General features: G+C 38.4%; 1 protein-coding gene across 2 annotated transcripts; it reads right to left on the bottom strand.

Moving 5' to 3' along the window:
* Window positions 1–636: 636 nt before the first annotated feature.
* TNFSF15 (TNF superfamily member 15) lies at window positions 637–19,165 on the bottom strand. Of its 2 annotated transcripts, XM_073639727.1 has the most exons (5): window positions 18,747–19,165; window positions 12,420–12,441; window positions 11,181–11,225; window positions 7,959–8,380; window positions 637–7,559 (listed from the first exon to the last, which is right to left on the bottom strand). In XM_073639727.1, the coding sequence occupies exons 1-4, from the start codon at window positions 18,936–18,938 to the stop codon at window positions 7,974–7,976; spliced, it is 666 nt and encodes a 221-aa protein (XP_073495828.1). In that variant the 5' UTR covers window positions 18,939–19,165; the 3' UTR covers window positions 637–7,559; window positions 7,959–7,973. The 2 variants fall into 2 exon arrangements, with proteins under 2 accessions (XP_073495828.1, XP_073495826.1); XM_073639725.1 differs by having other exon boundaries at window positions 637–8,380.
* Window positions 19,166–20,532: the final 1,367 nt, after the last annotated feature.

Below are 20,532 nucleotides of genomic sequence, written 5' to 3'. Positions count from 1 at the left end.
ATAGCCAATTTTGATTCAAACCCTCGAAAAAAAAATCAGACATATCTCTGATTTTTTCCGTGGACTACTCGGCATGCGGAAAAAATTGGATATGTGTACAGCCCCATAAAATATCATAGGTACAAGCGCTATCCAGGAGAACCACGGATTGCACTTGTATGGGAAAATCAGCTGCGTGCCCTTTCAGTGCAGTGGGTGGGCTACTCTCCGGATTAACCCTATATCTGCAGGTTAATAGCATTTGGGAACATGACAGACTCCTTTAAGAAGCTGGGAGTCATAGATATGAGGAATATGAAGATGTAAACACCATTTCTTTTTTCTCCTTACGTCTCCACCAGTACTTAAAGAGGTGGCCATTTTTTCTTTATTTTACCAATATGCTGTTGCAGACTTGGTTTTGTACAATAGCTGGTATTTCATTAACCTTCATGCACATTGTCGAACACTAAAACGAACTTTTTCTTTACCCGCATATCTGGAAGTTTATGCTCTGTAATGTACATCGTAGTGAGTAAAGTTGTATTTCCAGTTCAGTCCTTAGTAAACTTTCAATCAGTTATTGCAGCAATGGTATATGTGTGACTTACGATGTATAAGAATAGGACACAACACACAAAACAACTTGATATATTATTCTTTATTGCTGTGAATAATCGATTCTAATTTGGTCTTTTTGGTGATACATCCAATTTAATGCTTGAAAGTACTGTAAGTACAATAGGCATACACGTTTTAACATAAAACAGATTTACGATGTTAAAGGGAACATGATCATTGCTTTTTTTTATTAGATTAGATTCCATTTTCTTTGTTTTTCTTCTTTTTTAATCTTTACTGTTTTGTCTGTATAAATTGTACGGCAGGGTGTGTGCGCTTTCTAAAGGCAGCAGCAAATAATGGATATCAGCTGACAGAGATACGTCATAGATTATTACATTCTCCTGGAAGTGACGGAAATGAGGCACATGAACCTTATCTGCATATATAACATTGTTATCTTAAATATTTACACCTTAAGCATTATAATAAGAGCTGTCAATAATTGTCTGCCTTCTAACGTTAACGAGATGACTCTGATGATTCTGCCCCAGTTGATACAGCAAAGCTGAGAAGTCACCTGGACACAACAGGAAATATCTTCTCATTGAGACTGCTCTAGTGGCCAGTGTGACAGCTGCAATATTATTATATTATTTTACTATCATTATTATTTTATACATAATTGCAAATGTTCTATGCACAACAATAATTTTAAACCAAGAATCTTGAACAAAATCCTCATTTAAATAATATACGATCATCCTTCCCCCTATGAAATGATTGATACGATGACGTACACAGCAATCCATTCATACAAGCTAATTAAATGTTATCTTAGCAGGGAAATTCCTTTTGATTACATAACCATTTTTCTTTACGCTCACATTTTTTGTCAAACCAAACTTGTTAGAGCAGACAATGAAGTACCTAAATATTTTCCAATGTAGAAAAAAAAAAGATTATCTCCAGCGATGTTCAATCAGGTAAGTATAAAAGTTCACATTTATTTACATATTCTTAAAAGCCAACATATTCGGCAAACCACAGTGAATCCACAGCTTAGATCACGACTAAGGCATAATAGGTTTTTCAGTTGTGGATTCACTGTGGTTTGCCGAATATCTTGGATGCTGGAGATAATCTTTTTTCTACATTGCTACATTTTCCGTGCGGTGATACCTATGCCGACAAGGTGCAACTGATTGTGGTGAGCTGTCTCTCCCTTTTTCCTTCCCTACTTTTACTAAATAGTTTCCAGTACCCACATATATGAAGATGTATTATCTGCTAGATCAGATTAGGTTTCAACAAACTATTCTACCATTTAGGGGCTCATCATGGGTTTCGGCCATGTTATGCTTGTTGTAAAAAAAATAGCAGATCCCAAATGGATCCCATTATAGTCCAACTTTAATGGAATCTATTCAGAAACTTCAGAAAATGACTATGTCACCTCGGTCATGGTTTCTTTATAGACAGTAGCCATGACACTACTGTGAAGAACTGAAAAATGTTTTACATGGGTTCTTCAGGCGTGAAGAACGTTCTACATGAGTTCCTCAGGAGTGAAGAACATTCTACATGGGTTCTTCAGGAGTGAAGAACATTCTACATGGGTTCTTCAGGGGTGAAGAACGTTCTACATGGGTTCTTCAGGAGTGAAGAACGTTCTACATGGGTTCTTCAGGAGTGAAGAACATTTTACATGGGTTCTTCAGGCATGAATGAGTAAAAGTTATTGAAAAGTACACAATAAGTTCTAGAGGTGACCTCTAAGGTTTGCTCTTGAGAAACTATAACAAACCATTGGATGTAAATCTTAAAGAGGTTGTCCGCTTTAGATTTGTATTGAAGACAGGAATTTGTGTTACCAAATAGAGATGGTAAGAATTGATTCTCAAGACCCGGTCCAGTGGCCATGTAGGTAATCTATGGTCATTGGACGAGAAGTCTCTGAACGGGCCACCACATGCAAGTATCCACAGTTCTTCTTCATGATTTACCAGTCACATGTACATCAAGACGCAATCAAAAGATGTGCTGGAGATGTTGTCACATAAGAGTTGATTCACACCCCATATTAGTAAGTGCCTCAAAATCATGTCTACAACACAGTTGCTAAAGTAGGGATGAAGTGGAAAATCCCTTTAATTTTTCCAGTCTACAGTAGGTTATAAAATTGAACATAATAATATGATTGGATGTTACGATCACCCAATATATTACAATGTATGTGCTTGTACTTTTCAATTACCTTTATGACATACAGTCCGAGTAACCCTTTTCGGGCAGAGTGATGTATCGGCCACTTTAAAACAAGTGTTACATAAATATTTATTACTTTTAAAGTTTTCTTTTTTTGTTACTGATTATTACTTTATATAAAGAGCCAAAGATGGTGTAAAAAAATGTAGCAAATACTCCCAGAATATGATATATTCCACTTATGGTTATAGAAGTATATGGCTGTATAAAGCGGTATTATAGAGCTCATAGACTCATACCGTACAACTATGCTTCAGATTTAGAAAAATATTGTGGCACGCTTCATTAGGTAGAGATGGTACTCTAGAAGCATGTCTTCCGAGGAGGGGTATCTCCATGTTATCTCCATATAGAGGCACACAGTAAACCGTTACATGAGGCATAAGAAGGGTATAAAATAAACTTTGGGCACAAAGAAAAAAACTATTCATATAATATGTTTTCACAGCTTTTCCAAAAACAGAATGTTTTATAATTGTGTATATCACAAAACTGATACAGTGTAAAAAGTTGTGGATACAAAAAATAAATTGAACTTTCACATGTGAAAAAAAAAAAGGTATAAAATGCTTAACATTAATAATGTATTCAATCAGGTCACTAAAAAAAAAGAGTTCATGGTTAAAGTTGAGAATTTTCCACATAGTTTTATATGGCATCTGGTTGAGATATGGCTGGCGACTCTTCATAGAAGAGAACTGATCCCTTGTTCTTGGGTCTAGAGGTGATACTACGAGCTGGCTTACACCATGTACTGTGCCAAACCTATCAATATGATTTGTTAGATATCTGTTGTTCATGAGTTTAGCTATTAAAAACAGACAAGTGCGGAAAATCTGAGAACTAAAAATGGTTCTTGTTAAAGAGATAATTCTATGGGAAACAGTTACTTTTTACATTTTTTCAGACAGGACTGATTCACAAAAGTGGCATAAAAGTTTTGAAAAGTTTCAAAATTTTTGCGTAATGTGGAGTTGCTTAAAAATGTTGCGACTTTTGGAGTTTTCATGCCTGTTTGGATCAGCTGTGGATGTGGCTATGTCCCTCATTGAATTCATTAAATCTGCTGGCGTTTTCTACCCCAGAAATGCTACTCCGGTCCCCAACTGGAGTGGGATTTCAGGCACAGCGCACAGAGCCACTTACTAGAGGTACCAAATTTATTAAGTGGTGTGCGCCTCTGAATGAATGAATTAATTTGGTGCCTTGCACTCTGCCAAGGCTGGTGTAGTGCCAGCTTGCGCTACAACCATCTTGTTGAATTGGCCCCAATCTATTGAAGCAGAAATTAAATACTCATTTACATGTATAGAAAGATATTTGGAATGGACATTTTTCAGCAAATCTCCACCTTTGAACACCTCTTTACATAATCAGTCTACATAAAAAGTTCAAGAGAATCTGTTACGTTCTACTTTGCAGTCCTATCTGTGTGGCAGCACCATATAGATACAAGGAACTGAGCAGACGGATATAAAGGTTTGCAGGAAATGATTCACTATAAAGCCTCGTTATAAAGCCTCATTCATGTGCATACAAAAAAGGCTATTTTTTTCATCAGTCGAAGTTTAATTTCAGCAATTTTTTGTGCATTTGTCAATTTTTGCCATCAGTAATGGCATCAGTTTTTTTCGTGTGCTTTTCCTGCACATTCAGCAGTAAAAAACTGAACAGCACTCGGATGACTCACAGAAGGCATCCGAGTGCTGCAGCATTTAGTTTTTGTAACAGACATTCACTAGAATGGGCGATCTTGATTTCTGAATGGGATCAAAATCAGACTTCTTTTTTTTTTTTTTCGTGCAGACAATTTAGCGTCGATTAATCAAAGTGTGTACGCCAGAATTCTAGCATAAAATACTTTGAAAAGTCACAAACGTTTTGCGCGATGCGGAGTTTGAAGCAGCTCCGCAAAAATGGGAGAAGCCGGGGTGGGACGGGGTGTGGAAATACTAGCCCTTCAAATTCACTAAAAATGCAGGCCCTTCTGTAGTCCCTGGCTGGAGTCGCATTTCTGAGGAAGGACACTCCACTGAGAAGGTGCGCCAAATTCATTTAAGTGGCATGCATCTCTTAATTAATTTGGTGCAGAATACTTCATACTTCTAGTGAAATGTTAGTCTTAAAGGGAATCTGTAATGTCAAATAACACTATTAACCTGCAGATATGGAGTTATTCTGCAGGTTAATAGTGTTCTGAAACCAAGATAGGTCTGTACTGAGAGTCCCACTGCCAGAATAAAATGACCTTTTTTGCCCCAGGCAGTGTTCGGCTTTCACTCACAGAGGTGGCACTGGTGCGGGTTCAGTCACCGCTCTGTGTATAGAGAGAGGCAGCTGTAACCACGCTCCTGTCATTGACTGACAGACAACCCTTATAGTGAGCTCTAATGCTGATCCAGCTGTCAGTCAGTGCTGGGGTCACTGTTACAGCTGCCTCTCTCTATACACAGAGCGGTGACTGAACCTACGTCAGCGCCAACCCTATGTCTGAAAGATGAATTCTGCCTGGAGAAATATAGTTCATTTCCTCCAGGCAGCGGGGCTCTCAGTGCCAACACTGTACGGTATCAGAACACTATTAACCTGCAAAATAACCCTTTAATGAATTCGCCCCTTGGTCTGTAAAAAAAGGCAGACAAGGGAACATATCCATAGAATATAATGGGGATGTGTTCTATCTATTTAAAGAATAGATACAGGTGCATCTCAATAAATTAGAATATCATCAAAAAGTTAATTTATTTCAGTTCTTCAATACAAAAAGTGAAACTCCTATATTATATAGAGTCATTACACACAGAGGAATCTATTATATAGAGTCATTACACGCAGAGGGATCTATTATATAGAGTCATTACACGCAGAGGGATCTATTATATAGTCATTACACGCAGAGGAATCTATTATATAGAGTCATTACACGCAGAGGGATCTATTATATAGAGTCATTACACACAGAGGGATCTATTATATAGAGTCATTACACACAGAGGGATCTATTATATAGAGTCATTACACACAGAGGAATCTATTATATAGAGTCATTACACACAGAGGGATCTATTATATAGAGTCATTACACACAGAGGGATCTATTTCACGTGTTTATTTCTGTTAATGTTGATGATTATGGCTTACAGCCAATGAAAACACAAAAGTCAATATCTCAGTAAATTAAAATACTTTATAGCAACAGCTTGAAAAATGATTTTAAAATCCGAAATGTCCTACTGAAATGTCTGTTCAGTAAATGCCCTCAATACTTGGTCGGGCTCCTTTTGCATCAATTACTGCATCAATGCGGCAATGTGGCATGGAGGCGATCAGCCTGTGGCACTGCTGAGGGGTTATGGAAGCCCAGGTGGCTTTGATAGCAGCCTTCAGCTCGTCTGAATTGTTGGGTCTGGGGTCTCATCTTCCTCTTGACAATACCCCATAGATTCTCTATAATAGATTCTCTATGGGGTTAAGGTCAGGCGAGTTTGCTGCCAATCAAGCACAGTGATACTGTTGTGTGTAAACCAGGTATTGGTACTTTTGGCCGTGTGGACAGGGGCCAAGTCCTGCTGGAGAATGACATTTCCATCTCCAAAAAGCTTGTTGGCAGAGGGAGCATGAAGTGCTGTAAAATGTCCTGGTAGACGGCTGCGCTGACTTTGGTCTTGATAAAACACAGTGGACCTACACCAGCAGATGACATGGCTCCCCAAACCATCACTGATTGTGGAGACTTCACACTAGACCTCCAGCAGCTTGGATTGTGTCCTCTCCACTCTTCCTCCAGACTCTGGGACCTTGTGGAGTGTGTCAATGACTGCCTTCTGGACATCTGTCAAGTCAGCAGCCTTCCCTATGATTGTGGAGCCTACTGAAACAGACTAAGGGTCCTTTTTAAATGCTTAGGCTGTAAGCCATAACTATCAACATTAACAGAAATAAACACTTGAAATAGATCACTCTGTGTGTAATGACTCTATATAATATAGGAGTTACACTTTTTGTATTGAAGAACTGAAATAAATTAACTATTTGATGATATTCTAATTTAGTGGAGATGCATCTGTATATGAATCAAAAAATGAAGCCAGCACTGCAGCAAAAAGGATTTTTCTGCAAAAAAAAACGGGGCTTTATTTGGCCCAAATGGCAACTTTTTGGTTCATGGAAACTTTCTCATGGGCTTGAGAAAGGTTCCATGAACCGAAACGTTGCCATTTGGGCTCAATAAAGCCCATTTTTTCAAAAAGAAATCCTTTTTTATGGAATGCTGCCTTCATTTTTTGATTCATATTATGGGATAAATTGAATGTTTTGGTGGAGGCTTGGCACCCACTGTGAGTAACTAAATGGTGGTGTTCTATGAATCTTTTTGTAATGATATATATTGATTGGCTTAGCTCCTTCTATGCCTCCTTAGATCAGACGCCATGTTCATTGTCACTGGTTCCCTTTCAGTAGCTTTTAATATACATTACATTTTTTGTACTAATCTTTCTTAACAGCCTGAATCTGTTCAGAGCTGCAATCACTAATCTACGGCTGAAATCTGCCAACATTCCCTTCCGGCTCAGTGGCTACACACAGCTTATTTTCGGTGACTTGAATTCTAGGATGTGACACCTTCATACCGGGGACTGTGCAATAATCTCATCCAGGAAGAACTAAGAGTCCTACTACACGAGATCAGCCGATGCTACCGATGTGTCTGACATGGAGAACCTAGACGAAGGGTTGACTTTTACACCGTCCTATAATTAGCAGAGATGAAGAAATAGTCAACTGAAATGTATAACATTAGGACATGTGAAAGAATCATGTACAATTAATTTGGTCTTATATAAATAACTCTATGCAAAACAAACTATTAAAATATATATATATATGTATGTGTGTGATCTACAATAACTTACAAGAACATTTTAAGTTAAACGTTAAAGGGTCCGAGATGCTCACTTCCGCCGGTGACGATGACACCATGCACTTGCCGATACTCTTCAAGTACCTTGTACTGGATCGTGTATGTATCTCATCAAGTGTGTAGGGTCGTAATAAAATGATCAGTTCCCCTCACCCGTGAAAGTGAGCAGCACCAAGTAATCCCTTTAAAGATAAGGCTCAATGACAGTGTCAATCAGCAGTCTACTCACAACAGTAATCCAGCATCACACCAAGAAAGCACCAAAGAAGGTTTTGTGTTCAGAGGTGTCAAGTGGAGTGCCAGGACTTATATACACCTTCAGCTGATCACCCTTGGTCAGATGAAGAAGACCACCCAGGTAAATGGGTTGATATTTTTTACTGTCCTTTATACAAAAGGAAATTCCACTGAGAATAGTTTCCGGCTCTGGATAGTTGGAATTGGCCTTCATGATGCTCTGTGATATAGACTTGTCATCAACACACGTATTACTTGGAGGGCGGAAAGACAATTGAGAGTACACAAAATAAAATCCTTCTTTGGGAATGATGATGGATTTGTTGGAATATATCATTCCATTTTCAAGATACGCCAGGCCAAGGGCAGCTTCCCATTGCAGATCTTTAGCACTTGCGTTGCTTTGTCTTGTGCCTAGGAGAAATTAGCAGTTTTATGCATTAGGTAAGTATTGAGTTAAATCGAACAAATCAGTTTTCCGACATAAAACGTGCTCATCAAGAAAGTTCCCGACCTTAATGCTACGGGTGTCCATATTGCCAGATGGAAGCTGGTCAGTATGGATCAGCATGCCGTAAAAATAAGTGACGCAATAGCTTATTGTTTAACATTATTCTATACCTTAGTATCCAGTTAAAAAAATGGATACTTTTAAGGGCTTGTTCACACGTTGCGTTTTTGTTGCATCATTTTAACCCAGGAAAAAAATGCAGTGTTTCTCAGTACCAGCAAAGTGAATGAGATTTAGGAAAGCTCATGCACAAGCTGCTTATTTTTTTCAGATCCAAAGCTTGTCAATTATTTTAGCGGTTTTGCGCCATTTTTTCGCGCAGTGAAATGAATGAGGAAAAAAACGCATTAAAAACACATGTAAAAAAGTGACAAAACACAGTTATTTTATGCAGAGTTTTTTCTGCCCAGACTGTTTTTTGCTGCAGAAAAATCTTCTGCAAATACTCAATGTGTGCACATACCTTAAATGATGGCATGACAGCATATGGCATTGAGTCAAGACTGTGTTTTTACGCTTATCCTAAGGTTGGAGAACAAGAGTCCATAGTGTGCGTGGACTGGGTCAGAAGCAACATTGTAGACCCGGACCTGCCGGAGCTCAGGGCAGAATGAAGCTGCGGCGTCGCTGGGATTGCTGGTATTAAGTTTCAAAGTATCAGTGGAGTTTTTCTGAAGTCCTCGAAGAGCAAAATTTCCCGCTCTAAGTCCCGATTGTCTCTCTGATGCTCCTCTTATGTCAATGTCCATATCTGAACAGGTACTACATACAGACAGCTTACTGGAACCGCAGGGGAAGCTCCAGTGACATAACCGCCCTGAACTCTCCGTATGTGGACATTTACATCACTGGAGCTTCCCGGGCTTCCTCAGTGTTTAGGGTCATTTCTGTGAAAAATCACCTGGTCTGTCCTACTACTTGTAATTCGGGCATGCCATGGTAGCTCCTCTGAGATGGTATTTTGGGTAAGGGCTGATTGATACTTTAGTTTTACCAGTAGGAGCCCTCAGTGGATTATTAACCGGTGCAAACCTAGTCTAGACTGTAACCCATACTAGTACAGTCGCATATGTTGAAGTCTTCTGCAACTGTCCCATTCCTCTGCAGCAATCGAACCAGTCATCTGAGTGGGGCTTATAGATATCTATGCACTTGATGCAGAAACAAACCAAATCCAGATAGAATTAATTCATCAATAGTGGAAATTTCGGTAACATTTACAGGTCTCTGCACCAACAATGAACTGGACGACTACGATGCAGGAGAAAAGTCTTAGAAGCCGATTCATCAACACTGGCATAGCGCACATTCGCACTATGCCAGTCTTGCTGAGATAGAAAGCGCTAAATTCATTACGAAGCGCACGTTTTCCCATGAACAAAGTTAATTTTAAAGTACATTTTAATCAATAGATATTGGAATAATAATAATTTCCACAATTGGATGTATTTAAATAAAATGTTCCTGTGCTGAGATAATCTTATAAATGTGCCCCTGCTGTGTACTGTGTAATGGCTGTGTCTGACTGTGCAGGAACACTGTCTGATCATACCACAGCTCCTGGGCAGGGATGGGGGAGAAAAAGAGTATACAGACATTACAGCAGGGGATTACAGTTGATTCTTTTTGTGAGATAAAACTTTTCTTTGCCTATTTTTAAAAAATGTTTGACCTCACAGAAAGAATCAGTTGTGATCCCCTGCTGTAAGGTCTGTATCCTCTCTTTCTTCCTCCCCTGCCCAGGAGCTGTGGTATGATCAGACCATGTCCCTGTACGGTCAGACACAGCCATTACACAGTACACAGCAGGGGCACATTTATAAGATTATCTCCGCACAGGAACATTTTATTTAAATACATCCAATTGTGGAAATTATTATTATTCCAAGATCTATTGATTAAAATTAACTTTGTGGGAAAACCCCTTGTAAGTGGCATGCACCTCCATGCTCTGCACCAGAAATGCTACTCCAATTTTTACTAATTTGATGGGCGGTTGCGGCCACATCTCCATCCCAGCTCTGGCCATTTCAATGGATCTGAGGCAAACTGTCATAATAATGCAAAAAAGTGGCATAATGTTTGTGGAACTCCACAATTTTGTGTCTTTTCAAAACTTTTCTGGCAGTTTTTTGGCATAAAAGCTTGGATGAATCGGCAACTCAGGTCCCAGATGTTGGACTCCACTGATGAAAATGCCACGGCCTCTCTTAGCCGTACGCTGTAACATTATAGGATGGAACTATCCACTTTCCTACCTTTGATCATTCAAACATCAACACAAAAAAGCTATGTGTACAACGCATTTGCAACCTTTACAGTTAATCAGTGACCGCAGAAGTCTTACTACCACCATCACAGCTCAACGATGGGATCCGTGATGAAAGCAGTATGGCAAGTGACCTCTAAAGCCCCTGAAAACAAAGGCTGGGAATAAAATCAGCACTGAATTGTTGGGGAAACAAGTGGTGAGTTCTGTTATTTTTTGTATTTATTATTTTTTTTTCTATATTTCTCGATAAGTTGGATAACCCCTTTAAATCTAAAAAAAAAAAAAGGGAAACTGCTAGTAAGAGTCACAGTAATGTGTTAATAGCTACAAGGCATGAAGATAAAATGAAATAATGTTTGAAAAAGCGGAAAGAACTTTTTGAGGGTCTTTGTCTTTTGAAGAATGAAGTTTAGAATCAGTAGAATCAGTACCTGTTAGGTGAGCCTTGGGTTTTTTCTCGGTGTCCGTATTGGTCCCTTAATTAAGATAATGATCATTATTGCACAGCCATGTTAAATCAAATAATAATAATAATAAAATAATAATAAATAAATAAAAAATTAATTAATTAATTTAAAAAAAATGCAAATTAGGAAAAAAATTACATTCATGGTCTATCCATGTCCTTCCCTGTAGCACGGCCCGCCCTTCACTGCAGTAACTGACGCAGGGGCATTCATATATGTCTGCTTGCACCTGGTGGTTGTCAATTTGTCATGTACTGTAGTGAAGAGACCACAGGATTATAGCGGGAATTGTTGATCCTTTGTACTTATGACCAATGGGCATACTGGGTTTGTGTACCCCAAAATCATACATTAGTACTCTCAAAGTATGATCACAGAAAGCTCATTTAAATCTACTATCTGCAGTTTGGCTGTTACCAAATATGTATTAATAAGTAAGACATTAATATTATTTAAAGGAATTTTTCAGCAAGATTTCACACCCCAAACTATTTGTATGAGCATGTAGCTCTTTGAAAATAAAGCTCAGCAATTCCTTTACATGGCGAGTCTGTTCCTCCGTTCCTGAAAAATCAGCTTTTAAATTAATATGCAAATGATGCTGAAGGACTATGGTAGATCTGAAGCCTTTGTCACTCCAGCTCTCTTCCCTGTCCAGCCCGGCTGCCTCCTGCTGCTTGTGTGACAACTCCTTTGCCTGAAGTCACACAGCTAGATGGTGTCAGTCAGGCAGGAGGAGGCGGTGCTGGGTGGGGAATAGAGTTGGAGTGACTGAGGCTTCAGATCTACCATAGTCATTCAGCTTCATTTGCATATCAATTCAAACCTTGATTTCTCAGTAACAGAGGAACGACTGGCCATATAAAAGTATTGCTCGACTTGTCTTTATATGGAGGCGGTGCTGGGAGGGGAATAGAGCTGTAGTGACTGTGGCTTCAGATCTACCATGGCCATTTACATATCAATTCAAACGTTGATTTCTCAGTAACGGAGGAATGGTATGGCAATGTAAAGGTATTGCTGGACTTGCCTATGAAAGAGCTACATGTGCCTATAAATAGTATAGAGAGTGAAATCTTGATGACAGATTCACTTAAAAAAATGAATCCAATATAGAGGGATAATTTTTATTTTTTAGCCATTTTTTCATTGATCAATTACACTTTGACCTACCTTATAGAAATTAAAGCTCATATAACTTACCTTGTTGTTTGCCCATTTCTCCCTGTAAGTAAAGATAAAAATAATGAGTGAAAATAATAATAGTAGTAAAAAAAAATCTATATTTTTCACTGGTAATACATGAAATGTATAAGCAGTAATAATAAGGTTTTAGTCTGAAAAATCACAATGTATCGCCTCAATATCATAGTGATACCTGTTATTCTGCTGTCCTGCTTAGTCACCGTCAATTGTACTGGATTCTCCTTGTAATTATCATTCTTTTTGATGTTTTTTATTCACCATGTTAACTATATGGTGAAACCGATCTGGTAATATGATTCCCCAGGTCAGTACGAGTACACAGATACCAAACATGCATATTTTTTTTTATTTACCGTAAGGGGTGAAAAAAAATCGGAATTTTGTAAAACAAATTTTGCTTTTGCCTCCATTTTTCGAGACCCGTAATGTTTTCAATTTTTGGGATATGGGCCTGGGTGAGGGCTTATTTTTTGTGCCTTGAGCTGACGTTTTTACTGATTTCATTTTGGGGTAATTACGATGTTCTGCTCGCCTCTTATTGCATTTTATTGCAATGTTGCGGCCTCTAAAAAACTGTAATTCTGGCGCTTTGTTTTTTTCTCGTTGAGCCGTTTACCGATCGGATTAACTTATTTTATATTTTGATAAATAGGATTATAGTGAATTTAGAAACACAAAATATGTGTATTTTTTATTTTAAATGGGAAAAAAAGGGAGGTGATTTGTACATTCGTATTTTGTTAATTTTTTTATATTTTTAAAAACATTTTGTTTTCACTTTTTACTGTATTTAATAGTCCCCTTACGGGACTTGAAGCTGTGATCATCTGATTGCTTGTGCTATATACAGCAGGGCTTCAGCGCTGCTATGTATAGAGAAAATCACAATCTCCTACGAACGCCGGCTAAACACTGGCTTTCATGGGAGGATTATAATGACAAGCACAGGGGTCATCAGCAGACCCCTCTATCTGTAAGTATAATGTAACTATTTTTTGGGAGGATGGCAATCATAAGAAGAGAAGGGGCACCGGATCAAGACCGGAAATGCCCATCGGCATATCAGTTATATGCTATTTTTTTGGATCTGCAGACTGGATTGGGGACTTTTTTACAGCATTCCGATATGTTATAAAAAAGGTCCTAATGGTGGTGGCCGTCCTCTTTATATGGGGAAAAGCTGGTGACAGGTTCCCTTTAAGTTTATAGTTGGGCCTACTCTGAAGCCAATGAAGAGGGTACGTCCAGCCTTGGTAGGTCCAATTCCATTTGCTATTGGACAATGAAAACATTTGAACTACCCCTTTCTCCTATGCCTCTATCCTCTCTTAATTGTATGGTTTGCAAGCAAGTGCTCGGATGTGGAAACAAGCACCAGAGTCCAATTCTGATCTTTTGGTATTCGGCACTCGTTTTTCTATTTGCACCATGAAGTGAAGGCTAGTAGGTCACCCAATAAATGAAATCAGCCCCCGAAAAGAAAACCAATATCTTTTTAATACCAAGTGGTCATCATTGTGTAGGAACCCTATTTTTGAATATATTAGCATTATTGACAATGAAATGGTCTTGTGAATATGAGAACATAGACACGCACCAGGAGAATCCAAGGTAGTTGGAAATTCTCATTAGCTTACGTTACACATATCAGGGATTTTCCCATAATTCAGTTTTATGACATGTGAATTCGAGTTGTGGGATACCACTTCCTTATTGGCTTTTCTAACTCCTATTTTGTTAAAGGGACTATACACATTATCATCATCAGTCTTCCATAACTAAGGATGAGATCTGCTTTTTTCTGAGATATTTGGGTCTTACAGATGAGACCACTATTGCTCTAAATTAATAACATAAACTCAATTATGGGAACCCGCTTTTAGTTGGAATGGCAATTGCAGATTTGGTACAATTTCTTAAGCCTGGAGTGGATCTGATAGAAATATATTTTTTTTCCTTTTTCCCAAAGATGAACAACCTTTTCTGGTCCATTTTCATACATAATGAAATGTAAAAGGGTATTAGTATCTGAGACATTTAGGGCATAATGAAAGTTTATGTCATCAATATCTGCTAGCTGCCAACTCAACTTCCTTGACAATGGCGGAAGATCCCCTTCTCCTCCATTCACTCACATGAGGAGACCATGAGTGCAACACTCTCCAATGTAACTTATGTCAGTATTTCACTACAGGCTATCTATAAAACTACTGTAGTCACATCCACAAATGCCCATATTTCTTTTGTGGAGTGCAACAAAATGGTGGGAAACTCCAAATCTTCAGATATAAGGTGATTCCAGAACTCATCAGTCCAGAGCACCTTGCTGCCATTTTTTTCGGCATCCCAGTTCTTATGTTTTTGTGTACAGTTAAAGGAGTTGTCTAAGTATGGGGTTCAAGTCTGCAGTCACGCTATGTGACTGCAGACTTGTGAATCCTAACAGCTTGGACACTACACGCTGTCAGGATTCTCCGGTGTCAGCACCAGAAGGGTGGGTGTGTGATTTGGATACATTTGGTCACTTGCCAACTAGTCGTGCGCGGCCTCACTCAATACAAGTGAATTGAGTTAGGCCAGTCATGTCTAGTCAGAATGTGGCTGGAAGTATGCATATTGTATCACATGACTGCCCTTTCCCAGCACTGGCACCAGTGAATCCTGACAGCGCACACTGCATGCTATGAGGATTCACAAGTCTGCAGTCACATAGAGTGACTCCAGTCTTTAATCCCAACTTTAAGTTGCTTGGTCTTGTTTCCATCGTGAATGCATGACTTTTCGGCCGCCACTCTTCTACCAAGACAACTTTCAACCAGATTTTGCCGATCAGATGTTAGCAGCGGGGTCCCACTGGTTTTACTATTTTTGAGCTGATGGCACTGCTGGACATCATCCAATTTCAAAGGTAAGTAAGCATGATGTATCTTTTATCTACTGTACTATGTTTTCCTTGCTGACCACTGTTTTTTGTTGTCTTTAATGTTGCCCGTTTCTTGGTGCTTCTTCAAAAGAGCTTGAACAGCACAACTTGAACCATGAGTCTACTTTGAAATCTTTGCCTAGGAGAGACCTTGCTGATGTAGTATAACTACCTTATGTCTTATTTCTGTGCTCAGTATTACCATGGTGTATGATCTGTGACATGAAACTATCTTCCACAACCTCACCTTAGTAGTAGAGCTTGGCTGCTCCTCACCCAGTTTTAAACATCCTACTCAGCTCTTTCTGCTTTAGTGAATGATTGTGTTTCAACCTACATATGAAAATGATCATCATTATCACCTATTTGGTATAACTGGTCACTTATAGACCTTACTATAAACCTACAAAATTCCAACTTTGTACAAGTGTAAAGAAAGAAAAATCCAGCTCTACAAAAATCCCAAAAAAACTCTTCTTCACTGGTGTGAATGAAAAACATTCCAGTTGGTGAATTAAAATGCCATGATAGTAAATAAAACAACTAGTTTCGGGTAGTGAAACCCTTAATCATGTTACCATATAATGGGAACGGTTAGAACATATATAGAGAAGAATCCTGTTTTCTTTGTACAAGTGTACCTAGAAGAATTGATGTGTTTTTTAAGGCAAAGGGCGGTCACGCCAAATACTGATGTGATTTAGATTTCTCTTCTCTTTGCTCATTTTACATTATACTGATTGATAATAATAAAGTATTATTCATTTTGGAAACAAATTCTTACTTTGCAGTATTTTTCCACACCTGTCTAATACTGATGCACAATACTGTACATGTACAGTACTCTTGTCGTGCGTGTCTTACAAGTCATTCACCTTGTACTTTTGACCATTCATCATGAGATCCATCCTCCATGACACTACATACCATACATTCCTTTGTTGTAATGTGTTATCACATGAAATCATAACTTTATCAATGATTGACGAAACACAAGAAGTAAATATTCAATTGAAGAGCCCTAGACATCTTATCCCCCTAGTGATGTAACAACGTGGACCTCGTCCAAACCACATGAATACAGGTTAATAAAGAGTTCTGCCATTTTTTTCTGGTAATTAAAAGTAAACCACTAGGGCAATTGCTTAAATTGCAATTCTTTAATATTTCTGAAAATACAGCAGGACGGCGAAGTGGGATTTCACAACTATGCAGTTTTCAAAAGTTGTCAGGTTCGGTTATGAAATGAGCCAATTCTTAATCATTTTGACCTCCTGAATTCAAAAAGTTTTAGTTGGCTCTTGCTTCTATGATATCAGAGAGTTTTCCCTTCAACTGCTACACATGATTACCTCCGTACTATAGTATATAAATATAACTAGCATAGTGATATACAGTGTATACTAAGAAACGGGAAGCCTAAATTTTACCTTAATTAATATAAAGGGTCTTAATTAGACCCTTTATATTATTTTATTTAATATTATTTATATTATTGATATCATGATATATATGTTTTTTTTTTTTTAATCTATAGTAGTTAAATTTGTCGTATAATTGGGAAGTCACATCTATGGAAATATTACACTTCCCAAAGGCGTAAAATTATATGAGCAGCTGATACATTGCATAAAAAGGGTATGTCCACATGTAGTAGTTCTGTGCTATAAAGCCGCTCAATTACAACACCACAGAAACCCCAACGCACGCCGATTAGCACTTCCGGTAAGAAGAAAACTCTCTCTTTACTGTCACCTATAGGTAGGTATCCTCATAATCATTTTTTTTTTTTAAATCTTGAGGATATGACTTTCTTCACCCATGTGCAAAAACATTGCAGCGTGTCACATGTGATTTATCACAAGCGCTTTACCCAACTCTCCTAAGCAGAGAGCCACAGCAAGAGTCAGAGATCGGTGGCCTCTAGAGATGGGGGAATCGATCTGCAGGACCCTGATCCATTGTCCAGGTCAGTAATCTGTGACCACTGGAAGAGAGGCCTGAGAATCTCCTTACCTCCCGGCACTCACACCTCTTATTTTGATCAGCTAGGCTTTTGCGACGTCATCATTGCGTCAAACTAAACATGGCGCCAGAAGAGTGAGAATGCTTGGCGGGAAGGCGATTCACCTGTCCTGTCCTGAGGTCACAGACCAGTGACCTGGCTGATGGATGGGAGTCCTGCAAATCAATTCCCCTCACTTTAGAGTGGCCTCCCTTTTATAAAGCTTACGGAAAGCTCATCATACGCCCAACGTCTACCTCGGATGCCCATCCAGTGTCTGCTATGAGCCAAGTTGTCTAGTTTTTTTTCCTGCTAATAACACTCTAAAAACTTTGGACTATATATTGTGAATGGGACCATTTTTCTGATGCAGTCTTTCCGATATCTAAAAAAAAAAACCCTTAAAAAAATCTGCATAAACAACCTCATAATGATTCTGTAATCTTTATGAATAGTCATGTGTTCAATTGACCTAATTCCAATGCATTTCATGACTAATGTCGATTGCAATTTTACCCATGATGACATTTCATACTTGTCATACTCAATAAAATATTTAGCATGTAACATGAGCCCTGATTATTATCATCTAAGCTGCTTCCACTTCCCCTATTGACTATGCCAATTAAAATTTTAGGAATGGAATGGGATGCAGATAGAAAGTTGCACATTGACAGGTACAACAACCATAAGGAAGGGTTAGAACCTCACCTGAGGCGACATCCTTCCCTGGCGGCTGTATAGTTAGCCACTGCAATATCCCATTTCCTATTTGTTAGGGCACATTAAACAATAATGAGGTGTACGAGTATGGCAGACTAGACCTTACATAATCCTTCCATGTTATATACCCACTGGAGGACACACAGAAAAGGGCCCCCATGCAATAACAATATATGAGATCTTTGCAGTGCAATAGCTCATTATAATGCACAATTCCACCTGCGTTGGAGGTGGAAATGGGCCCCCTTACCTTTTAGGCCCTTGTGCGGCTGCACAGGATGCACTAATAATATGTTCGCCCCTGTATATACAGTACCCCTATGTAAAGGTTTTAGAAACACAGCAACCAGGCAACGATAAAAATCACAGTGCTCATGCTAGTACGTGACCTTTAAGCTTAAAGGGAGTTGTCCAGGCTTGGGGCTCAAGTCTGCTGTCACTGTTTGTGACTGCAGACTTGTGAATCTTGGATTCTCCAATATTTACATATATGCAATCACGTGCCAACTAGACGTGTGCAAGTGAATCGAGTGAGGCTGGACACGTCTAGTCGGATTGTGCCAACTCGTCGAAGAATCCTGACAGCGTGCTGCGAGGATTCGCAAGTTTGCAGTCACGGTAGAGCGCCTCAAGTCTGAATTAACCCCTTTAAAGTGTTGCAATTATGATTTACCTTGTCTCTCTTTTCAGGAAAGCCACCTCGTAGTAAGAAAACTGCAAACAGTACCAAGGCGGTGAGGAGTATAAAACAGAAAGCGACGGCCCATTTCAGCCTCCTAATACTCCTATCTTGAATACGCAGAGAATCTGAGCTGGAAGTAATATGATTCCTGTCTTCTTGCAGCATTTCCTCTGTTGTTCGCATATCTTTATTGAGTTCTGCGCTCTCAGCTTCAGTTCAGGATTGAGAAAGGCCCCCACAATCATGTTCTTATACAGCGATCAGAGCCCTAAATAAAGGACCAGCGCCCCCACCTCCTCTCCAAGTGTCCAGAGATCCCCTCCCATCCTACAAGGGAGTGTTCCGCCTACAGTCGATACTCCTCACTTGTGCACTAGTGTAACTTCTACTCTGCAAAGTCTCAGGAAAGTCCCAGTAAGAGTAGGTGGTGTTAGGATAATGAACTTGTGTGTGGGTTTGTCACAATGCAAGTACACAAGGGATTTAGCACAGAGAGTGAAACAGCAGCCAGAGGGAAATAGCACAATGTTAATTGCTCAATTTAACTTTAGGGATTTTTGCCGTCACATTTGGAGTCTACAACATCAGGCTGTTTTATGAAACATTATTATAACAAGTGACATTTATATGGTGCCAGAAATACTTTTCTATGAGGAACGTAGAAAGCAAAAAATGTTTTACGTTGTACCATTCATTAACAAATATCTAAATTTTTACATCATTTGCCTTCTATTATTTGCAGAAGTTTTTTTTACAATTTGGCAATTTTTTTCTTTTTCGCTTTCATTCAAGAGCCATTATATATATATATATTTTTTTTTTATTTTCCAAAACATAAACATAAAAACCGGAAAAGAAAAATTCCAAATGTGATGAAATGGTGGGAAAAAAAAAATGCAATTCCGTGTTGTTTTTTTTAACGGTTTCGTTTTCATGGCGCTCATTTGTAAAGTAAAAATGATTCGAAAAAATGAATGTTCACATCAATACGATTACAGGGATATCAAACATTTCTCAATTTTTTTTTCTATTTTAGTGATGAAAATAAATTCAGAATAATGCAAAAAATATTTTTTTTTTTTGCGATCGCCATGTTCCGAGACCGGTAACATTTTTATTTTTCTGTTGATGGGGCTGAGTGAGGGCATTTTTTTTGCACAATGAGCTGAAATTTTTATTGATACCAATTTTGTGTACATACGATGCTTTGATTTCTTATTGTTAATTTTTTTTAGTGAAGTAAGGTAGCCAACAAAAATAAATTTCTGACATTTTGATTTTTTTTTTCTATTTTCAGTGTTTATTGATCGGGTTAATTAATGCCATATTTTAACCCCTTTACCGCCCACGGTGGTTTGTACGTTAATGACCAGGCCAACTTTTACAATTCTGACCACTGTCACTTTATGAGATAATTACTCTGGAACGCTTCAACGGATCCCCCTGACTCTGAGATTGTTTTTTCCTGACATATTGTACTTCATGATAGTGCTAAAATTTGTTCAATATGACTTGCGTTTATTTGTAAAAAAAAAAAGGAAATTTGGCAAAAATTTTGAAAATTTCGCAATTTTCAAAATTTGAATTTCCATGCCCTTAAATCAGAGAGATATGTCACACAAAAGAGTTAATAAATAACATTTCCCACATGTCTACTTTACATCAGCACAATTTTGGAACCAAATTTTTTTTTCTTAGGAAGCTATAAGGGTTAAAAGTTGACCAGCGAGTTCTAATTTTTCCAACAAAATTTACAAAACCATTTTTTTAGGGACCA

This window comes from Phyllobates terribilis, unplaced genomic scaffold (genome assembly GCF_046119375.1).
Source record: "Phyllobates terribilis strain yellow unplaced genomic scaffold, ASM4611937v1 Scaffold_7__3_contigs__length_470593459, whole genome shotgun sequence".
In the NCBI taxonomy this organism is placed as follows: Eukaryota; Metazoa; Chordata; class Amphibia; order Anura; family Dendrobatidae; genus Phyllobates; species Phyllobates terribilis.
This window is presented reverse-complemented; position numbering and strand designations above follow the sequence as displayed.